This window comes from Acanthochromis polyacanthus, chromosome 7, assembly GCF_021347895.1.
Source record: "Acanthochromis polyacanthus isolate Apoly-LR-REF ecotype Palm Island chromosome 7, KAUST_Apoly_ChrSc, whole genome shotgun sequence".
Lineage (NCBI taxonomy): Eukaryota > Metazoa > Chordata > Actinopteri > Pomacentridae > Acanthochromis > Acanthochromis polyacanthus.
Genome location: NC_067119.1, coordinates 7,123,049 through 7,142,515, shown reverse-complemented (window position 1 = coordinate 7,142,515; position 19,467 = coordinate 7,123,049). Strand labels below are relative to the sequence as shown.

Here is a 19,467-nt window from a genome sequence, read left to right as displayed (position 1 = left end):
TGGTCAAAAAATGAGTAAAAATCTTCAAGAAAATCCTAAAAAATATCTAAAGTGATTCCATATATATCAGTAAAACTTTTAATATTTTCTTAAGAACATTCACATTTTTGAGTTTTATGTGAATGTTCTTAAACATTTTTAATATTTCATTTTCCGCCCAAAAAATTTTCAAAAATTTCCCAAAAATGTTGAAAATGTGGACATCAGAAGTTTCACTGTGAATTTTTTTTCCACATTTCCAAACTTTAAAACAAACATGAGGGTTAATGTAAAGTTTCTGTGTCTTTGTCGCCCCCTAATGGTCCAGATATGAAACTACGTCAAGTGACGACTCGAGCTCGGAGGACAGCAGCTCCTCTGGGTCAGAGGACGAAGAGGAGGACGAGGAGAAGGAGTTCAGAGAAAAGAAGGAATACAAGGACGTGGAGGGGAAGAACATCAGGGAGGAGTTCCAGCCTGAAGGAGCCGAGGATGTGGATAAGAAGGACGAGGAGGAAAGTTCAGAGAAGCAGGAGACCAGAGAGAGGTGAGGAACATTTAATCTGCTGTTAGCTCACTGCTTTTACTGACCTGCTGTTGGTAAATAACTGGTTCAGATGTCACAGTATTCTGCTGCATGAGTGGGAGTTTGTAGGAGCTATTTGATGATTTCAGTTTATTTCATCCTACCGTTTATTTTTTAGACCTTCCTACCCTGCTTTGGTTTTTATCTGTAACTTTTTTCCTGTCCTTAAACTTGATGATACAATTGTTGCCAACATGAAGCATTTTTTCTGTTGAAAAGTGCTCTATAAATAAAGTTTATTATTATTTATTATGGATATTTATATTTTAGAAATGTTTTCTTTTGCTGGTTCAAGTTTATACAGGCAGATGAAGGAATGACACTTTCTTTTGTTTTACCTGAGCAACAATCCGTGCTGACTTTTACATTAACTTTTATCTGTTGACATTTCTACCATTTCTAGTGCTTCAGTGACATTTGGTTTCAAGTTGGTTTGACTAAGATTCTGGTAAAATATCTGCAAAAGTCACATTTTTTAAGAGCTTTAACTTGTGCGCTGAAAGGTGTAAATACTGTATGTTGACTTTTAATACAATCAGTATTTGTTTAGATTTTAAAATTAGAAGCGTTTTGTTTACAGTACTGTACAGCAATTGTTTTTTCTAGAGTATATACTAAATGTTAATGTTACTAACCTGCCTGTTTTGTCTTTTTGTTATTTTTGTTAAATGTAACCTAAATAATTGAATTTCCCTTTTAATAATAAAGTATCTGTCTGTCTGGTAGACGACAAGCACAACATTCAGATATGAACTTAGAAATGCAGAATCTAAAGAAGGTGCATTAATTGCAAAATGTTTCACTTATTCTGTCTGTAATTTAGCTTGGTTACGATGATGACAGATGTCATTCTTTGCCTTTAACCCACAGGTATGAGCTGAGTGAGAAGATGCTGTCAGCATGCAGCGTTCTCAAAACTCACCTCAGTGACCCCAAAGCTGTGAGCAGTAAAGATCTGGTGAGGACTTCTTTTGGTCTGGATATATATAATATAATATGCTGCAAATTTCTGAACATTTTTTGGTGGGGAAAAAAAGAAATGCTAGAAAAAAATGTTTCTTTAAGAACATTTGGGAAACATTCTGCTGATCCCCCGAATGTTCTTAAAGAAAGCATTAGAACTTTTACTGATATAAATGGAATCACTTATCCCTCCTGTTGCCCTCATTTACGGGCACCAAAAAATATTCTCTCCTTGTCTGAAAAAAATGCAAAAATTCATCAAGAAAGTTCCCAAAATTTCTGAAAATTTGCAAAACCTTCAAGAAGAAAATTCAAAAAAATTCCCTAAAATTTTCCCTGAAAAGTTTTATTTTAAAAAAAATCCCCAAATGTGGCAAGAAAAGTTTTGTAAATATTTTCAAAAAATGAGTAAATTTTTTTTCCAAAAAATCCTTAAAATATCAACATGATGGTTAAGATATTTTTAGGATTTTTTTTAGAAGATTTTTATTCGTCGTTTGAATACATTTATAATTTTTATTTCTTGCCAAATTTGGGGATAATTTATTTTTTTAAATAAAACTTTTAAGGGAAACGTTTGAGGAATTTTCTTCCTGAATTTCTGGATTTTTCAGCCCAGGGAACCTTACTTTTCGGTGCTGTAAATGAGAACATCAGGAGGTTTAGTGGTCGTTTATTTGGTGTGTTTTGTGTGAGAGCCGGTCAGTAATCGCCTGCTGCCTCCACAGAGAGCCTGCCTCAACACGGTGCAGCACGAGTGGTTCCGAGTGTCCAGCCAGAAGTCGGCGGTGGCGGCGATGGTGGAGGATTACCTGGGAGCCTTCGGGTCCGTGTCGCCCGCCGTGCTCCGTCACATCGTCAACATGGCCGACGGCAACGGCAACACGGCGCTGCACTACAGCGTGTCGCACTCCAACTTCCAGGTGGTGAAGAAGCTGCTGGATGCAGGTGAGAGCTGTGGGATGAAGACAAACGGCAGAAATGTAGTTTAGAAAGCATTTTCTAGTCGTCATGTGGCCCAAAAAGGAACGCGTTTGTTCTGAGCTCAGGGCATGAGTTGAAAGAAAACACTGAAATGTTTGAAAGCCTTCCTGGTTTATTCAATCTTGGGATTATGAGTTTTGTTTTAAAGTGCAGCCAAGGTTTTGTTTTTTTGCTTTTTTGTTCAGAAGCTTTTCTTTTCCTGAACTCTCCACACTGCTCCTTCTCTTCTTGTAATCTTTAATCAGGTTACTACAAAGTCTGCTCTCTTTATCCTTCCTGAATTTTCTGACTGCATCTCTACTGTCACCTCGAAATAATAGATGAGTAGTCAGTAGTTTAGGTGTTTTTTGTACAGAACAAAGGCTCACACTGTCTATTGAACAGTTGTTCTACTACTAAAACATATTGAAAGTATATATAAGATGTGCACAACGGACAGTAACATATTAGAAATTTACCATTTACCAAAAAAAACCTCTACTTCTTTGCATTTTCTATCTGTGTCCCTGCTTCAAATAATAGATTAGTAGTCTGTAGTTTCAGTATTTTTACTGAACTTTTCACACACTGTCTCATGGATGGTTTATATATCGCTAAAACGTAAATAAAACATACACAATGAACATAAAATACAAGACATTTATCAACTGTTCGTTCTTTCCTGCATTTTCTGTCTATTTCCACTTCAAATATTACATGAGTAGTCAGTAGTTTCAGTCGTTTTAAAAGGAAAAAAAGCTAAAACTGTCTTACCGATGGTGCTTATATTTGTGACATATTAAAACATCTAAACACACATATAAGACATGCATAAGAAGCACAACACAAGATATTTACCATGTGCTCCAAACCTGTCCACGTAAGGGCAAAAAACTTTATTTTCTGTCTGTATCTCTGCTGTCACCTTCAAATAGTAGATTAGTAGTCGAGAGTTTTTCACAGAATAAGGCTCAAACTATCTAATCAGTGGTTTTTATGTTACTAAAACAAACTACAAACATCTAAATACACATAAGATATGTACTGTGTCCTACAAAACCTGTAGACAGAACTGCAAAACAAACTGAGTTCACTTTCAAGGTCAAAAAAGTTTATCCTAAAATAACATTAAACAGTACTGTAAATCTACAATAGTGTGTAAAACTGTGGAGTGGAAGCTTTAAGAACGTCACAAAGAGCCGGTTGTAGCTGTTAAACTGTGATTAGTAATGTAATATGTCGTATTTGTGCAGCTTATTCAGAGGCCAGAAAATCTCAAAAGCAAAAGGAAACAAAGAGGAAATGGACACTAATGCACACTGGTGTTTGTGCAGCTGCACAGAAGGAGAGTACAGTTGCTGTTTAAAGTTCTGGAGCAGGTTTCGTCCTCATCCATGCAGCTTCAGATCCCTCTGAACCCTCAATAGACTGAGATGAGGTCCCGGCCACTCGCTGCTCCAAAAGCCTTTTGTCTGCTCGCCCTTTTGTGTCCTTGTCCTCTGTGACAGCAAATCCACCCCCCTGGTCCCATTGTAGCCTTTGTGCTCGCTCCGTCCCAGTTCCTTAAGGCCTCCCCTCGCTGCACTTCCATCCCGGCTCTGATGTCTCAAGGCTTTCTTCTTTTTTTTGCGTAGCTCTGACACTGAGGCAGCTCATAGAGTAAAGATGAGCTGTTTAGTGTCCAGACAGTCCATCACCGTCCTGACACCACGCCGTGTTCGTTATTGTGCTGCTGAGCGACAGGCGGCGACACGGACGAGTCAATCGCAGCCTGAAGGGTTTGATTCCCGCTCAGACCACCCAGGATGGAAAGAGAAAAGTCAGCCGGGAGCTGCTTTAACCCGCCGCTGTGTGTCCGTTTCAGATGTGTGTAACGTGAACCAGCAGAACAAGGCGGGATACACGCCCATCATGCTCGCCGCCCTCGCTGCCGTGGAGACGCCCAGGGACATGAGGATAGTGGAGGAGCTCTTCAGCAAGGGAGACGTCAACGCCAGAGCCAGTCAGGTAGGAAACGAGAGGTGAAGAGGCAGCGGCAGAACGCAGCAGCTAACGGGCAGAGTTTAGGTTTCAGATGGCGGGAATGTGAAGGTCACGATGACAAAACGCTAACAGAGATGCAGACACAGCAGCAACAAAAAAGCTTATTAAAGAAGCATAAAATTCAGCTGTTAACCTTTAGATTCACCAGTGATTGGACCCTACACTCGTCCATAAGTGGGACAAAAATGGCCCGCATAAGAATCAATGTATTTTAATGCCTTTTGTCCTTTTGGTTCAGAATATTAAAGTTGCATTATATTTCAGTCCACATAAGAATGATTTCATATTTGAAATATTTACGCATTTTTTACTTTATACCAGATTTTGAACATTTTGATGATTGGAAAAGAAGGATATTACGCAGAGCTAGGCCTGGACATTCTGGAATGTTTTTGCTGTAAAATGCTTGAAATGAGATTTTATTTTCTGTCTCTTTATTTTTGTTAAACACAGAGGAGGACACAGTTTAGTTTAGTAACACGTACTTTGGTGCCACCAAGTGGTAAATGAAGGTAACTATCAGTTTGTGTCTCACTGTGAATATTTTAGGTGTAATCATAATTCTGAAATAGTTCCAGTTTTTGTTGTCAGGATGTTGACGTGTGCTTTAAGTGAGAGGACGAAGCTTTGTGTTTAGTTCTGATTCAGCTGGATGAATCTGTGAAGTTTCACTCAATATATGTGAGACATAATTAGTTCTTCAGTATTTAAATTCTGTATGATTTAAGGGTAATCTTTGTATTTTTAACATGTTATAAAGGATCATTTTAAGGTAACAAATTGAGAGAAATTCCCAACACAAGGTTTGAAGCGCGATCAATAAATTTGACAACCAAAATGTCATTTTGTTAACAGAAAAACTGTAAATTCAAATGTCTGAACTTCTCAGTTTTAAAAACTTAATGTTTTTCTCTGAGATATGATGGTAAGGTGGATATTTTAGGCTTTTTGACTTTTGGTTTGAAAAAACAAACGGGTTGTTTCAGGATCTCAGAAATTCTACCAGACATTTGAAACAATTTTCTACTGAAGACAAAAGATTCTCATTAACCACTAATCTGGAAAAAGGCGCTTACTTTTCTATTTTAGTTGTGACATTGGTATGTTTTGGTAAAAATTGCATTAAAATCTGAACCTAAACTGTATTAAAGGAGGCTGGGAGTTGAATTTATTCCATCAGGAACCGGCAGCTTTTCTCTTTCTGTTTAATTGAAGTTGGAATTAAAACGTCTTGTCTCACCGGGCTGCAGGCGGGTCAGACGGGGCTGATGCTGGCGGTCAGTCATGGCAGGATGGACATGGTCCGGGCGCTGCTGGGTCACGGCGCCGACGTCAACATCCAGGATGACGAGGGATCCACGGCGCTGATGTGTGCCAGCGAACACGGACACGTAGAGATCGTCAAACTGCTGCTGGCCCAACCTGGATGTGACGCCACGCTCAGCGACAGCGTGAGTAAACAGGAAGGAGATGGAGGGAGGCTCACCTGGTTTTTATGTTTACAGCTAAGTGTGATGGAAAAATACAGTTTTCCAACCAAATTATTATCATTAGCCCTCGTGTCGTCCTGCTGGTCAGATTGACCCGTTTTAAAGTTTGAAAATGAATCACAGTGAAACTTCTGATGTCCACATTTTCAACATTTTTGGGAAATCTTTCAACATTTTTTTTTTGGAATTCGCTGGATTTTGGTTGGGTTTTTTTTGTTTTTTTGTGAATGTTCTTAAAGAAAATATTACAAGTTTTACTGATGTGTATGTAATCACTTTAGATATTTTTAGGATTTTTTTGGAAGATATTTACTCATTTTTTAAAAAATATTTACAAGAATTTTCTTGCCAAATTTGGGGAATTTTTTTAAGTAAAACTTTTAAGGGAAACTTATAAGAAATTATTGGAATTTTCTTCCCGAAGGTTTTACAAATTTTCACAAATTGGGGGAATTTTTTTCAGACAAGAAAATATTTCTTGGTGCCTGTAAATGAGGACAACATGAGGGTTAAAGCAGTATTTAAGTTTTTAAATTTTATTTAACTGTAGTTTCAGTATTTAATTGTTAGTTTAGTGAGTAGTGATGGTAGATATAATAGTCAATTAAGATGTACAGAAAATCTAATATAAGTGCTACTTATTTAGAGATTATGCTGGTAAATATTTACACCACCGTTCTAAAGTTTGGGGTCATGCATGTGAAAACTCACACTTTTATTCATGTGCTAACATAACTGCTCAAGGGTTTTCTAATCATCAATGAGCCTTTCAGCACCATTATCTAACACAATGTAGCATTAGAACACAGGAGTGATGGTTGCTGGAAGTGTTCCAGCTAGAAAAGTCATTTACCACATTAACAATGTCTACACTGGATTTATCATTCATTTAGTGTTCTTTTCATTGGAAAAATTGCTTTTCTTTCTAAAATAAGGACATTTCTAAGTGACCCTAAACTTCTGAACAGCAGTGTACGTTCCAATCTTCCATCGGTTTTTCTGACTTCTTGTCTCATGTTGACTCGTTTTCCTCCCTGCAGGATGAGAGCAACGCTCTGTCCATTTCTCTGGAAGCAGGACATAAAGACATCGCAGTGTTACTTTATGCACACGTCAACTTCTCCAAAGCCCAGTCGCCTGTAAGTGTCAGCTCAGTTTTATAATAAAGTTTTGAGACGGGAGCAAAAAATTCCTACTGCTGGGGGTTCAGAGGGTCAAATCTGGACAGAATGAGCTCCTTTATGCTCAAACCTTCAAATTGTGAGGAAAACCTGCACTATACCGTGTAAAATTAGCACCAGTAACTGATCATTCAGGACTCATGTACGTTATACTGTGCATAATAACAGATTACTGCAGTCACATTATTTTCTGTATGATCATGTCTGATGTATGCTTGTTTTTTAGTTTAGTCTTTTTTAATTTATTCTTAATTTTTCATAGCATTAACACTTTAATTTCTGCACTGTGGAATGGATGAGGAAAACGTCATTTTGTTTAAATGTATCTGCATTACAATATAGCTGAAGTCTAGTTGAAAAATCTCCCCATAAAACTGCTCTTCCTGTTGGATTGATGTTCAACGTTGACCGTCATGTGTTCGTGTCTCCACCAGGGGACGCCTCGCCTCGGCAGGAAAACGTCACCGAGTCCCACTCGGAGGAGCACGTTTGACTAGAAGCCCCTCCTCTGCCCACAAACCAGCGCTGCTATTGGTTCTCGCTGAACGACGCCTTTATTTTTTTTATTTTTTTTTAACCCACAGCTGGATGAGGGACTGAACCCCAACCACCCAATGAGATTCCTGGAAATCATTTTTATTTCTGAGCACACCTGCCTAAAAGTGCCCTTTGAACATGAATGTAACCAGCTGGTGCCTGGAGCCCCTCAGACCAACGCAAATCCAACTAAGAAATGCCGTTTTTTTCCCATCATTTCCTTTCCTTTTTATTATTTTTAAAGCTCAGTGTTGATCATTTAAGAGCACCAACACGTCTTCATTTGTGATTTTTTTTTTTTTTCTCTTTTTGTGAGTACGTCAGCAGATGGAGAATAATCCACCCACGTTAGAGGAAACACTTCCTGTACAGATCGCTAACTCGCCTCCACATCCAGCTCTTCACCACAGCTCAATGAGTAGGCGCCATCTAGACTGGACAAATTGTACTTTTATACAAATCCTTTGTATCTATTTAAAAAGAAGAATCACAGTATTTTGAATATTTCCTATTCCTACTTAACGATCCATGAAGTTATATATTTATCAAAGTATAGTTTTTAATGCAGATATGTATTTCATTGTACATACGGTGGTCACAGTCTAGTCATTCTCCTTTTTTTTGTCTTTGTCTCTCGTGTAAAATAAGCCGTCTGTCCTGCTCTAGTATTCATCAAGGTACTGACTGTCATCTTCAAATGAGGATTGAAGTGCCTGAAACTTTGCCATGTAACAACAAACATCAATTAAAGAGTCTAAATCGGAAAAAAACACCCTCAGGCTGAGTGTCGTCGCTGCTGAATGAACACACGGTAGCTGTTTTCTTACCTCCTGATGATTCAGTTTTCACTCTGTGGAGCAAAAGCTGCAGCTGTGAACGGATCTTCGTGTCTGCCGAGTAGAAGAAAAGAGACAGTTAAGTTCTATTTTCTACTCATTTCTGAGGCACAAGGTTGACATCCAGCAACTGGCTACATGCTCATTAAAAACGGCACATTTATCTCTTTTATACCAGATTTATTATTTAAACTGATCAAAAACAAACTAATACAAAACCGCATTTCACCGCAAGACACAAAAACAACAGATTTATAAAGTGAAGCACAAAAAGTAGTAAAAATGTAGGCCCAGTAACACAAATGAAAGCAGAAATATTTTACACAGTAATTGGCCTTTTGGTAACAGTCAACGGTTACATGTAATTTTAAAGAACGCCTAACGAACAGAACAGCTGCTCTTACAAACTATTTTAATTTATAAATCATAGTTTTTACAGAAGCACGAAAGTATAATGATGAACCTACTCTGACAGTTCAATGCTAAATCCAGTTGCCTGAAGGCAGATTCACTCCCATTTTTCAGTTTTCCACTTAACATATTTTATCTTCTAACAAAACATCCCCCTTCCCGTGGCAGAGAGATAAAGAAAGAAAGAATACCAAAAACACTTCAGATGTTCTTGCTTTCTTTCCTCTACTTCTCTCTCGTTGCTTCTAAGCAGTCGAGGAAACCGAACTTCAACAGAACGAGACGTCCTCGCTTCAGAACGGGCATTTTAAAGAGACGTACAGCAAATACGGCGTGATCTATTGTTGCTACGATTAGCAGACTTCTGATTCGGTTCACAACGAGGATTAATGTGACAAGAATGTGGATTTTTGCTGCCATGAACCACAAAAGAGTTGCGACACTAAAAAGTCAACATTTTGAAAGTCCTGTATCCACCATGTTTTTGCTTCGTGTTCCGCCTCTTTTGTACGTGAGGATAAACCTGTACGTCCTCGATCATGCCTCCTTTGGCCAAACTCCTCTTTCCTTGTGACGAATTTCTAGTTTGCAATCGAGAGGATGGAAAACGGAAGAAATAAGATGACTCAACAAAAAGATATGAGTGTTCTGTGTTGGCTGCTGCATGGTATCATTTCCAGTTTTCACTTTAGACAACTGAGACATTTTTCAAACGTTTATAGCACAACATTTGTCTTCTACAGCATTCAGGTAACGAGTCCGGTTACTTTCATTTGAGTTTGGAGTGTTTGGAGATCAACAACCCGACAGCAGAGTCGGTCAGTTTGACAGAGCTCATGGTCTTCTGGCTGGAAGGTTTCCTGAGTGAACAGAGCAGCAGAGACACGAAACATGAAAGATATGAGGAGTTTGTCAGTAGAGTCGTTTTAAAGAGCAGATTTACAAAAAAAAACAGTAAATGATTAGTATTTTTTTTAAATGAGTGAAAGTAACCACTGATATTGTGTGTAGGTTCTGTTCAGTAGAAGGTAAATGGACTTCTCTCCTTTAAAGAAAAGTTCAGTTACTTTCTCCTGACGTTTATCATGACTTGTGTTCATTTTCAAAGCTTCTAACTGAAGTCCTGAAAATACTGAAGTTTTAATTAAGTAACTGATTTTCTTTTTCTAACCCAGTGCTGCTGCTAAAGGACTATAAAGTTGAGTTTTGTGGTTCTAACAGACCTGTGCAGAGGAACATGTGTGCTGCTGGATGGAAGCCCCGTCCTGTAAAGTGCGTTTCTGTGTTTGGGTGCAGGTCGGGGGATAAAGCCGAGGTCTCCTGGTCTGTAGCGAGCCAAGTGGAACTGGAAACTCAACTCTGGATCTGGAGGTAATGCTCTGTAAAGACACACATGGAATATTTCACATTGTTCTCCGCTTTGGTTTCTAACTGGCAGTAAGAACGTTTCTTTCAAAGCAGCACTGATGTAATAATCGGCCTCCGTAGCTAATTAATGAAGGCCTTCAGCTGAACGTTAGCCATGATGCTCTAATCAAAGCACAAAGGTGAACACTTTTAAGCTCCTTTGCTGTGACTGAATCACTAAAACATCTCCCAAAGAAACACTGTTAAACCTGGCTGTAAGCTGATGGTTTTAATCCGTCTGTAGCTGACAAAGTGTCCACTGAGCGATTTATTTTATTACTTGGCTGCTGCAGAGTCTGAGTTCTGCTTCTCGTTCAGTCCGTCGTTCTCGGCAGTGGATTTGGTGAATCTGTGTCTTTCCAAAACCACCAGCATCTTCTGCATCAGCTGCTTCCACGAGTTCTGCTCCGAGTCCTGATCCATAGACTCCTGCAGGAGACAGAAAGGTGACCGAGCTTTCTCCATCAGGACCTCTTACCTTTGGAACGACCTGCCTGAGGAGATGAGGCTTGCAGACTCAGTAACTTCTAAAAACCCACTTTCATAGACCTGCTTTTATGTGAAGTTTACTTTTACCTTTAATTAGTTGCAGTGCTTCTTTCCTGTATTATGTCCTGTTTATTACTCTGCCAATTAAAGCGATAGTTATGTGACAATCAGCGTACTTTTGTTTATTCTGTTAATCTGTCCGTCTGTCTGCCTTGTGTTGCATGTTTTAATTGTCAAAGCACCTTATGAACGCTGTTCTTACGGGTGCTATGTAAATAAATTTATTATTATTTAATAAATATAATTTTAGTTATGTAAAGGCTTAACCTCTGGTGGTTAAATAAGTTTAAATGATTAGCCACTACAGATGAACTGTCACTAAATTCCTGCTGGTAATTTAAATATACATATAAATATCTGTGGGACCTATTCTGTGTTTACAGGGTTACATTTATATCTTCTTACATTACATGAGCAAAACTCCCTTAGTTTAGCAGCAAAAATGACTATCCTTGTATCAATAAATGGGATTTAATGATGCAAACTGGCAAAGCTGCCCCACAGTCTTCAGGCAGATAAAGATATTAATGTCAGACTGTATGCTTTAAATTGAATTTTTAGGCATAAATGTGGCTAATTAGTTCTAAAACACGTTATAATTCTTGCAAATTGGGGTCAACAATACTGTTTTACCATCAGGGCTTCTCTGAGGTTGTCGGCAGCTTCCTCCATGATGCTCTTCATCCTGCTCCTCCTCCTCCTCTCCTCCTGCAGCTCCGCCTCCAGACGACTCACCTCAGCTCTGGTTTCACTGCACTGCTCCGACAGCGAGGCCCGGTCCCGTCTGAAAACAGGAAGCAAATCTCAGTCGTAGCTCATCGGAGTGCTCTGGTTGATGATTCTTGATCTTTCAGAGCAAACTTTGACCTGAGTGTCTCCATCTGAGCCAGGTCTGCTGTGTGTTTGCTCTGAAGCTGCTCTAGTTGCTGCCTGGATTCTTTCTGCTCCGTTTGCAGCTGCTGACACTTTTCTGTGAGCTGCTCCACAGCCTGAAGGAGATGAGACGGTGAATGTTTGTCGTCCATCACTTCTTCATGAAGCATCTTTTACTTGGTAATGACAGCATTTATTACAATATTAGTTTAAATATGAAACAGGAGCTTTCACTGGATACAGAAAACAAACTGAAATGCATAAATACTAGGGCGTAGTAAATCATCAGTGTTGATATTCAGCAGTTTTCTGATTATCACTACTGTTTTTTTAACTGATTTCTTCTAAAATTCCTTTATTTTAAAATTTTCTGTTTTGTCTCTGATGCTGCTGCCTTTAAAATCTGTACTGGGAATAATTGCATTAAAATATTTGTTTACATAAATCAAAGGCATTTCAATAAGGTTTTGTGATAGTTGTTTTATTCTGAAAGCATGCTTGTTATTTTTACAGCAGACACAGTCCAAAAACATGCTGAGGTTAACTTATTATTCTATTTGTCCGTAGGTGTGAGTGTGAGTGTGATTGCTTCTCTATATGCAGTCCGGTGACAGACTGGTGACCTGTCCAGGTGTTTCCTGTCTTCACTAGTTGGGATAGACTCCAGCCTTCCTGCAACCCTAAAGAGGTTTAACCCTCCTGTTGTCTTCATTTATGGGCACCAAAAAATATTGTTTCCTTGTCTGAAAAAAATCCCTAAATTTCTTAAAATTTGTAAAACCTTCAGGAAGAAAATTTCAATGATTCCTAAAAAGTTTCCCTTAAAAGTTTTATTTAAAAAAATTCCCCAAATTTGGCAAGAAAATTCTTGTGGTTTCAAAAAAATTGTAAAAATGTTCCGAAAAATCCTAAAAATATCTAAAGTGATTACATATTTATCAGTAAAACTTCTAAGATTTTCTTTAAGAACATTCACAAAAAACCAACCAAATCCAGTCAAATTCACTGGATTTTGGTTGATTTTTTTGGAAACATTCTTAAGAAACATTTTTCACATTTCTTTTTGTTTTCCACCAAAAAATGTTCAAAGATTTCCCAAAAATTTTTAAAATGTGGACATCAGAAGTTTCACTGTGAAATTATTTTTTTTTCCACATTTTCAAACTTTGAAACGGGTCAATTTTGACCCACAGGACAACATGAGGGTTGATAGGATATGTTGCTTTTAAAATAGGAACAAATCTTGCATCTAAAAAGTAACATTAGAAAACCAAATCTCCACAGACAGACTAATGTTGGTGCATTAGTTGAGGAGCTCTTCCATACGGTCGTCCTCCTACCTTCTTGCGGACGCAGCTCGTCCGTGACGTCTCGCTCAGCATTTGTTCCAGGATGTCCACGTCGATGCTGAGCCGACTCTTTTGACCTTTCAGGGCAGCGTTCTCCTCCATCAGGGCCTGCGTCTGCTCTGACAGCAGGCTGAGACGGTTCTTCACCTCCACGTTCTCCTGCAGAACCGACCTGGTGGTCTCTGGAACCTTCTGGTCCACCAGCTGCTGCACTTCTGCTGCCATCACCGCCACGTGTTCCTTCATCTCCTGCTCCAGTCTTTTATCAGGGAACAGGAAGAAGAGACACAGAGGTGGGCATTTACAGGTGAATAACTGTAGGTATGTTTTTGATTATGTTTTTGTATATTTAAATGTGATTTTTATTTATACTGCTGCCACAACTTTCTTCTATATATTTGATCATCAGCTGTAGAACACGATGTAATATCAGTGCTACGATTTCAGGTTTAAAGATGTATTTAGATCCTTGACTGTAGTAAAAGTATTAACACACTGAAAACGCTCTATTGCAAGTAAAAGTCGAGTATTTAAAAACATACGCGAGTAAAAGTATGAAAGAACTAAGAGCAAACTTTACTTTAGTTATCAAAAGTACTGATTGTTCACTGAAATAGTCCCTGGTGGTGTTTTACTGTGATATCTAATCTTTTGTAAAGTGTTTTTCATTTCACTGCTGTAGATGTTTCAAGTTAAAGCTCATTTATTACTTTATAGGCTGCTGGTTCATTTACTCTACAGGAATGCCTCACTCTTGGTAATATTTGTATACGTTTATGGCATCACTGCCATTTCTTCGTGAGCTCAGAAAAACAGCCCTGTTTTCAGTTTTGTATTTTAAAGCTAATCCTTAAATATGATTAAACAGTTGATTTAGTTTGAAAGGTTTCTTGCAAAGGAACCATTAATCCTTCAGTTTTATCACAAAACATTCAAAATCACCACATTATGTGATTTAAACATTAGGAATTTGGAATCTTACCAGTAACTGAATCTGTCAAAAAAATGTAATCTAGTAAAAAGTATTCACCTCTGAGATGAACTGGAGGGTAACCCTTTAAGACCTACCATTGTCCACCAGGACATATTCTTACAATTTTACATACTGTAGTGCAGTTTTATGGACTATTTTTGTTTGCTTTACATCAAAACAACCCTTTCATCCCACGTTATAATATGTACTAACTTATGTCTTAACTACTATAACAAATTGCTTAAAAGTGCAATAAACCTAAAAAAATGAAAAAAAAAATGTTTTTTCAGATATATTTCAAAATACAGAATTTCCACAGCTGTATCCCTCAGATTTGTGAATGTAAAACAGTTACATCATCCCGTGGTCTCCTTTATAAAGATTTTTGTTCTGTGTGCTTTATTGTGTATTTTTACAAACCCATCACTGCAATGACAAAGCGCTTTGAGACCTGGTGAATGTGTGAAATGTTAGCGGAACCCCCCAGATGTTATATGCAAAAAAAGAATGATGGCTCTATCTGATCTGGCTTCAAATCTACCACCAATCAAAAATAAATATGCACTCATAGCACCAGTGCTACGTTGGGCTCTAGAAGTATAAACCTGCATAGAGTATAAGCACTCAAATTTGCACAGTACTTGAGTAAATGTACTTAGTTACATTCTACAGCTGCTACAGTCACTGATGGAGGTAGTAAAGTAGAACTTAAGTGAGCTCAACCTCATCTTTTCCAGCAGTGTTTTCATCTCCAGACTGTGGATGTCGTCTTTGTGCTTCTCCTTCTGATTCTCCAGCTGCTTCTCCAGAGACTCCATGTTGGACATCAGCTCCTCCTTCTGCCTCTGAAACTCCTCCAGACTAGAAAGTCTCTCCACTGGGAGGAGAAGAAGAGGGAAGGAGAGTCTAGATTACATTCAGAGTCCAGATTTGGACTTTATATAGTTCTTTTCTGCAAATCTTTTACTCTTTGGCTGTGCTCACTGAGGTTAAACTAAACCAGGTAGTTTGTTGTGTGTTTAGTTTGTGAAGCTCCTAAACAGAGCAGCTAAATCCCCTCAGTCTGTCAGGTTAAATAACATGATATAAAGAGGCATTTAGGTAATGCAGTCCAGTATATCACTACTATGACCTCAATAATACACATACGGTAGAATTATCACCTTTCTGACAATGTCCACAAAACCTGGAAAAGTTTAAGTTTTGTATGTACAGAAGAGCATGTTTTCATCAAAATGTGCTCAAAATATCAAAACTAAAACTGTAACTAACTATATTAGTAGGAGAAATTTCATCTTGGAGCTAGTCAGGACAAAACATGTTTCTTTTCTATGTACCGTTCATTAGTTTAATTAAAAGTATTATACTTTTTAATTGATTATACATTTTGTATGTGAAATATTCAAACTCAAAATATCTCATAATTACTATAAATTGTACAGAACAATTTAGTGTTTGTAAATTGTAACACTGCTGTTACTTTACAAGCTACAGATCAATTATTACAGTTTTAGTAGATTAGTTTAAGTTTTGTAATGACACAAGAATTAGCACCATTATGACAGCATTTGTCACTTTGTATTTATTCCTTTTTTTGTTTGAGAGTTTGTAAATGAATTAACATAATTCTGATGTAGATGTTTAAATAATTAGTGATATTTTGAGCAAACCTACAGTTGTATGGGCTTCCTCCAACCAGATTCCTAATGGATTAACTTCCTAGTATGAACTGTAATGTACCTGTTGTAACAGAGACAATACTGTCATCTTAGTAAAAGTGGGTTTACTGAAAGGCCCAGGGCCGTAACAAGGACCTATAACAAGCCACACTAAAAGCTGGACTCTGGTTCAGCTCACAGACGGCAGAATAAAATCTCACCAAGTGTCGTGTTTTCTTTAGTGAGTTCATCCATTCTGTCTTGGAGTTCCTTCCTCATCTGGTTTTGCAGCAGCTGCAGAGTGTCTTTATCCTGATCTGCTGCCCGTCGCTGATTCTCCAGCCGCTCCAGCAGCTCGTCCACCTCGTCCTCCTTCTCCAGCAGAGATCGTTTCAGGTACTCAACAACGTCCTTCTTCTCCATCTCCAGTGTGCTGCTCTGGGAGATCAAGTCCTTCTTCTGCCTCTCAAGTTCGTCACATTTCAGCTGATATCTGACAGAAAACCAGAGAACATGTTTCATGATTAACCTGCTGTCTCCTTCTTGAAAATTTCAGTCAAAGTGGTCCAAAAGAGGTATGTGAAGATTCTCAGTTCATTTTGGTGCTTAGATGTGACTGGCTAAAAGTAAGTGTGCACCACAATAAATTGTAATTGAAGCTGGTGTTTCATTTCAAACTGATGATAATTCTTTATGGTCATATCTTAAACAAGTTTCCAAAACTCTTCAAAGTTTCAAACATTTGTCAATTCAGAGATTTTTAATTTTTTTCCCAAACACATCTTATCTAAGACTAGTGGAAAGAAAAAGTCCAAAATACACATTTATGCATTCATTTTTGCTGCTCTCTGTGCCTTTGTTTCAGTAGACAATAATGAAAAACATGATTTGAGTTACAAAATGAGTTTATTCTCATACTATGAGCTAGAAATCTCCACTTATATGTACATAGAACTTACTAAACTTTACATTTTTGTCCATATCTATGTTCTGAAGGTTCATACATCATTCATAATCTTATTTATAGAATTAGAAATATAGAATGATCCCTACAAACACTGCAAAAAATATGTAATTTTTAATGTATAGCGAGATATCAAAAAACCCTCACTAAAACACCAATAAAATGAAACAATTATTCATTTTTAAGTTGTCTGTATGTAATGTTCAGTTTTATACTGCAGAAATATATGCAAATTAGGGTATTTTTAGGTGTCATTTGCATTTTTAAACATATAATTTCTGTCAATCTGTTGCCAGTAAGTACTGTAAGTAATCAACCGGGAAATTTTACCGTCGTTTTTACAAGCATTATTAAATATGAACCACTGGGTCAATGTAACCTTTAAAATCAATCAGCTTGATTATTGTAGCTGTTGTTTTGGTGCAAGTCTCTATGCTAATAAAGTTGCTAATTTCAAAGTGCTAGCACGGCTAACAAATGACAAGCTAACCCAGCATACAGCATTACAGGGTATTATGCAAATTAGTTGAGCTTTTTTTTAGTTTGTGTGTAAAAAAGTTTTCTTAAAACTATTTACTCACAAGAACACACGTATTATCACAATATTATTACGTTCCCGTTTAAATGACTTAAATGTCCATGTGGAGAACAGTTTTGTTGTCGTAGTAAACTTTAAACAGCCTACCTCTCCAACTGCTCGGTCAAATACTTTATCTGAGTCAGATATAAATCCTTTTCTTTGTTGTCAGGATCGGTTTTATCTGCAGAAGTTTCAGAACTGCTCTTGTTCGGTGCTTTCTTGGTTTCTCCTTGTTTCTCGCCGGTTTTCTTCTCCTTTTTCGGCATTTTGTCAGAGAAAGTCGGAGAAAGTTTCCGCCGGAGAAACTCTACGTTGCTAAGCAATGATGCCTTCAAAGACGCCTCGAAACAGCGAACTTCTCACTGACACTTTGAGGACAAGAAAAAAATATGTACACAGTAGTTTTGTTGGATACATATAACATGCGTTTTAGGTAATATAGACTTACAATATGCTATAACTTACAGTTACTGTGTTTAAGGTAGCATTTATGTTGGTTAATATCATCCTGTTGAATGAATGTAACGAACTCTGATAGTCTTGAATGCATCATCAAGTTAGCAAATGATAAAATTAACAAAATACCACAAAAAAACAGTAATAATTCAATTATTTAAACATTTTATTGGTAACTTTAATTCTTTAAATCATGCAAAAAAAATAATGACAAGAACTATATTTGAATTCAAATAGAAGGATAAAGACCAGACAGGCAAAGGTGGAGAAATAGAAGAAGTTGAAAAAAACAAAATAGAGGATAAAACTATAAAAACAAAGCTAAAAGAAATAATTGTGATGTTAGTAATAGTAAATAAGTAAGTCAAACTTGTAAATAAGTACATACATAACGGGGAAAAGATAATAAAATTAATAAATAGAATAAAACAGACAATTGCATAAAAGCAAGTCTATAAAAATGTGTTTAAAGAAGTGATTTAAAAGGAGTAAGAAATTGAAGGCACTGAATCAGTTTTTTTTCTCACATAAGTCAAAATATTTTAAGTAATCCTGTAATGATCAATGTAACATTTTGTAGATCTTTGTTTAAAGATCCACCGAGGAAGATTTTAGCAGAAATCCCGTGAGCCTCGGCGCGTACTGTCGCAAACCGTCGTAAACGAGCGAGCGAGCCTCAGGAAAGCCGGCGGAATTGAAATCATTGTTGAACAATGGCCACAAAGAGGTTATACACTAATAACGTTTTGACAGTATATATTGTCTGGAATTTTGCATAGTTCATACATTTATCCGTGAAATTTAATGCACTTAGCCTCTGTTTTGTGTTGCGTTTGTGAATAACTTACTACCAAGCTTCTTATTTGGACAAGCATACAGAGGAAAGTCGGAAATTACTTAGGTTACGTTATCTATAACGGGCTGGCTAATGCCATATTTGTCAGCCCTCTGTCTTTTCAAAGCTTATCTGCAGGATAGAGCCTGCAGATAACCTTGAAAAAGGCTATACAAATGGAAGCCAGTATTGTTACTTTCACACTTGCAAGCAGCTCACGTTTTGGCAGCACTCACCTATTTTTACGTCAACCCAATGGAGAGGGTTTTACTTTACTATGATGCCACTTTCATCAATATTCGAAATTTTGTAGTTCTATTCCTTCCACACATCGCAAGCAACACACACAAAAGACAAAAGAATTGTATTAAACTTACAAAGAGCTAAAGTTACGTACCTGTCTAGGAGAAGCACAGCCAGCTCGGCATCTGTTTTGATTCCTTTTTGCTCCCGGAATTCTGTCCACCTCTGAAATGCCTGTCCAAGATGAACTTTTCTTTTGCTTCGTTGTCGATCTGACAACCTTTTTGCTTGCAGACTTTGCTCCGTTCGCTTCCATTTGCGCTCCATGTGTGCCGTCTTCTCAACCAACGTCTATGCAACCAACTCTCCGCTCTGCTTCGGCTAAAAACAACTAGCTCCGCTGTGCTACGCTCCGTCAGCGCACGCGCACCGTATTTGCTGTAAATCGCTCCGTCTCTCACAGGAAATTCTAGACGAGTCGACAAAATATTAATAAAATGCAAATATTTACAAAACCAAAATGATTAATGAATCGAAAATGGGGGCATTAATAAGTGTAAATAACGAAGATTCATCCACATTAATATGAGA

At 37.7% G+C, this 19,467-nt stretch overlaps 2 protein-coding genes and 1 long non-coding RNA gene across 5 annotated transcripts in view; 1 reads left to right on the top strand and 2 right to left on the bottom strand.

Moving 5' to 3' along the window:
- The window catches only part of kank1a (KN motif and ankyrin repeat domains 1a), an 81,422-nt gene extending 72,908 nt beyond the window's left edge, over window positions 1-8,514 (top strand). For both annotated transcript variants that reach the window (XM_051951068.1, XM_022195045.2), the window contains exons 6-12: window positions 308-526; window positions 1,436-1,523; window positions 2,257-2,476; window positions 4,356-4,498; window positions 5,785-5,985; window positions 7,065-7,163; window positions 7,640-8,514. In XM_051951068.1, coding sequence (XP_051807028.1) covers window positions 308-526; window positions 1,436-1,523; window positions 2,257-2,476; window positions 4,356-4,498; window positions 5,785-5,985; window positions 7,065-7,163; window positions 7,640-7,702 — 1,033 coding nt within the window. In that variant the 3' untranslated portion in view covers window positions 7,703-8,514. The remainder of the gene's footprint in view (window positions 1-307; window positions 527-1,435; window positions 1,524-2,256; window positions 2,477-4,355; window positions 4,499-5,784; window positions 5,986-7,064; window positions 7,164-7,639) is intronic.
- LOC127534828 (uncharacterized) lies at window positions 2,605-5,887 on the bottom strand. Its single transcript, XR_007943405.1, has 2 exons — window positions 5,775-5,887; window positions 2,605-4,540 (listed from the first exon to the last, which is right to left on the bottom strand). It is a non-coding gene; the product is annotated as an uncharacterized LOC127534828 (long non-coding RNA).
- Window positions 8,515-8,589: 75 nt separating the features above from the next.
- On the bottom strand, window positions 8,590-19,243 carry cfap157 (cilia and flagella associated protein 157). Of its 2 annotated transcripts, none has more exons than XM_051951073.1 (9): window positions 19,031-19,243; window positions 16,020-16,291; window positions 14,864-15,017; window positions 13,159-13,426; window positions 11,813-11,934; window positions 11,579-11,729; window positions 10,677-10,825; window positions 10,213-10,368; window positions 8,590-9,849 (listed from the first exon to the last, which is right to left on the bottom strand). In XM_051951073.1, the coding sequence occupies exons 1-9, from the start codon at window positions 19,201-19,203 to the stop codon at window positions 9,759-9,761; spliced, it is 1,536 nt and encodes a 511-aa protein (XP_051807033.1). In that variant the 5' UTR covers window positions 19,204-19,243; the 3' UTR covers window positions 8,590-9,758. The 2 variants fall into 2 exon arrangements, with proteins under 2 accessions (XP_051807033.1, XP_022050738.1); XM_022195046.2 differs by lacking the exon at window positions 19,031-19,243 and adding an exon at window positions 17,448-17,669.
- Between the last annotated feature and the right edge of the window lie 224 nt (window positions 19,244-19,467).

What these genes read in the sequence shown, in the direction of transcription:
- cfap157 (XM_051951073.1), bottom strand. Translation starts at nt 19,203, where the DNA reads ATGGAGCGCAAATGGAAGCGAACGGAGCAAAGTCTGCAAGCAAAAAGG. An exon ending in CGAGCTGCGTCCGCAAGAAG is followed by an intron (nt 11,935 to 13,158) that starts GTAGGAGGACGA and finishes CATCTCCTTCAG; the next exon opens with GCTGTGGAGCAGCTCACAGA. An exon ending in ACACATGTTCCTCTGCACAG is followed by an intron (nt 9,850 to 10,212) that starts GTCTGTTAGAAC and finishes CTGTTCACTCAG; the next exon opens with GAAACCTTCCAGCCAGAAGA.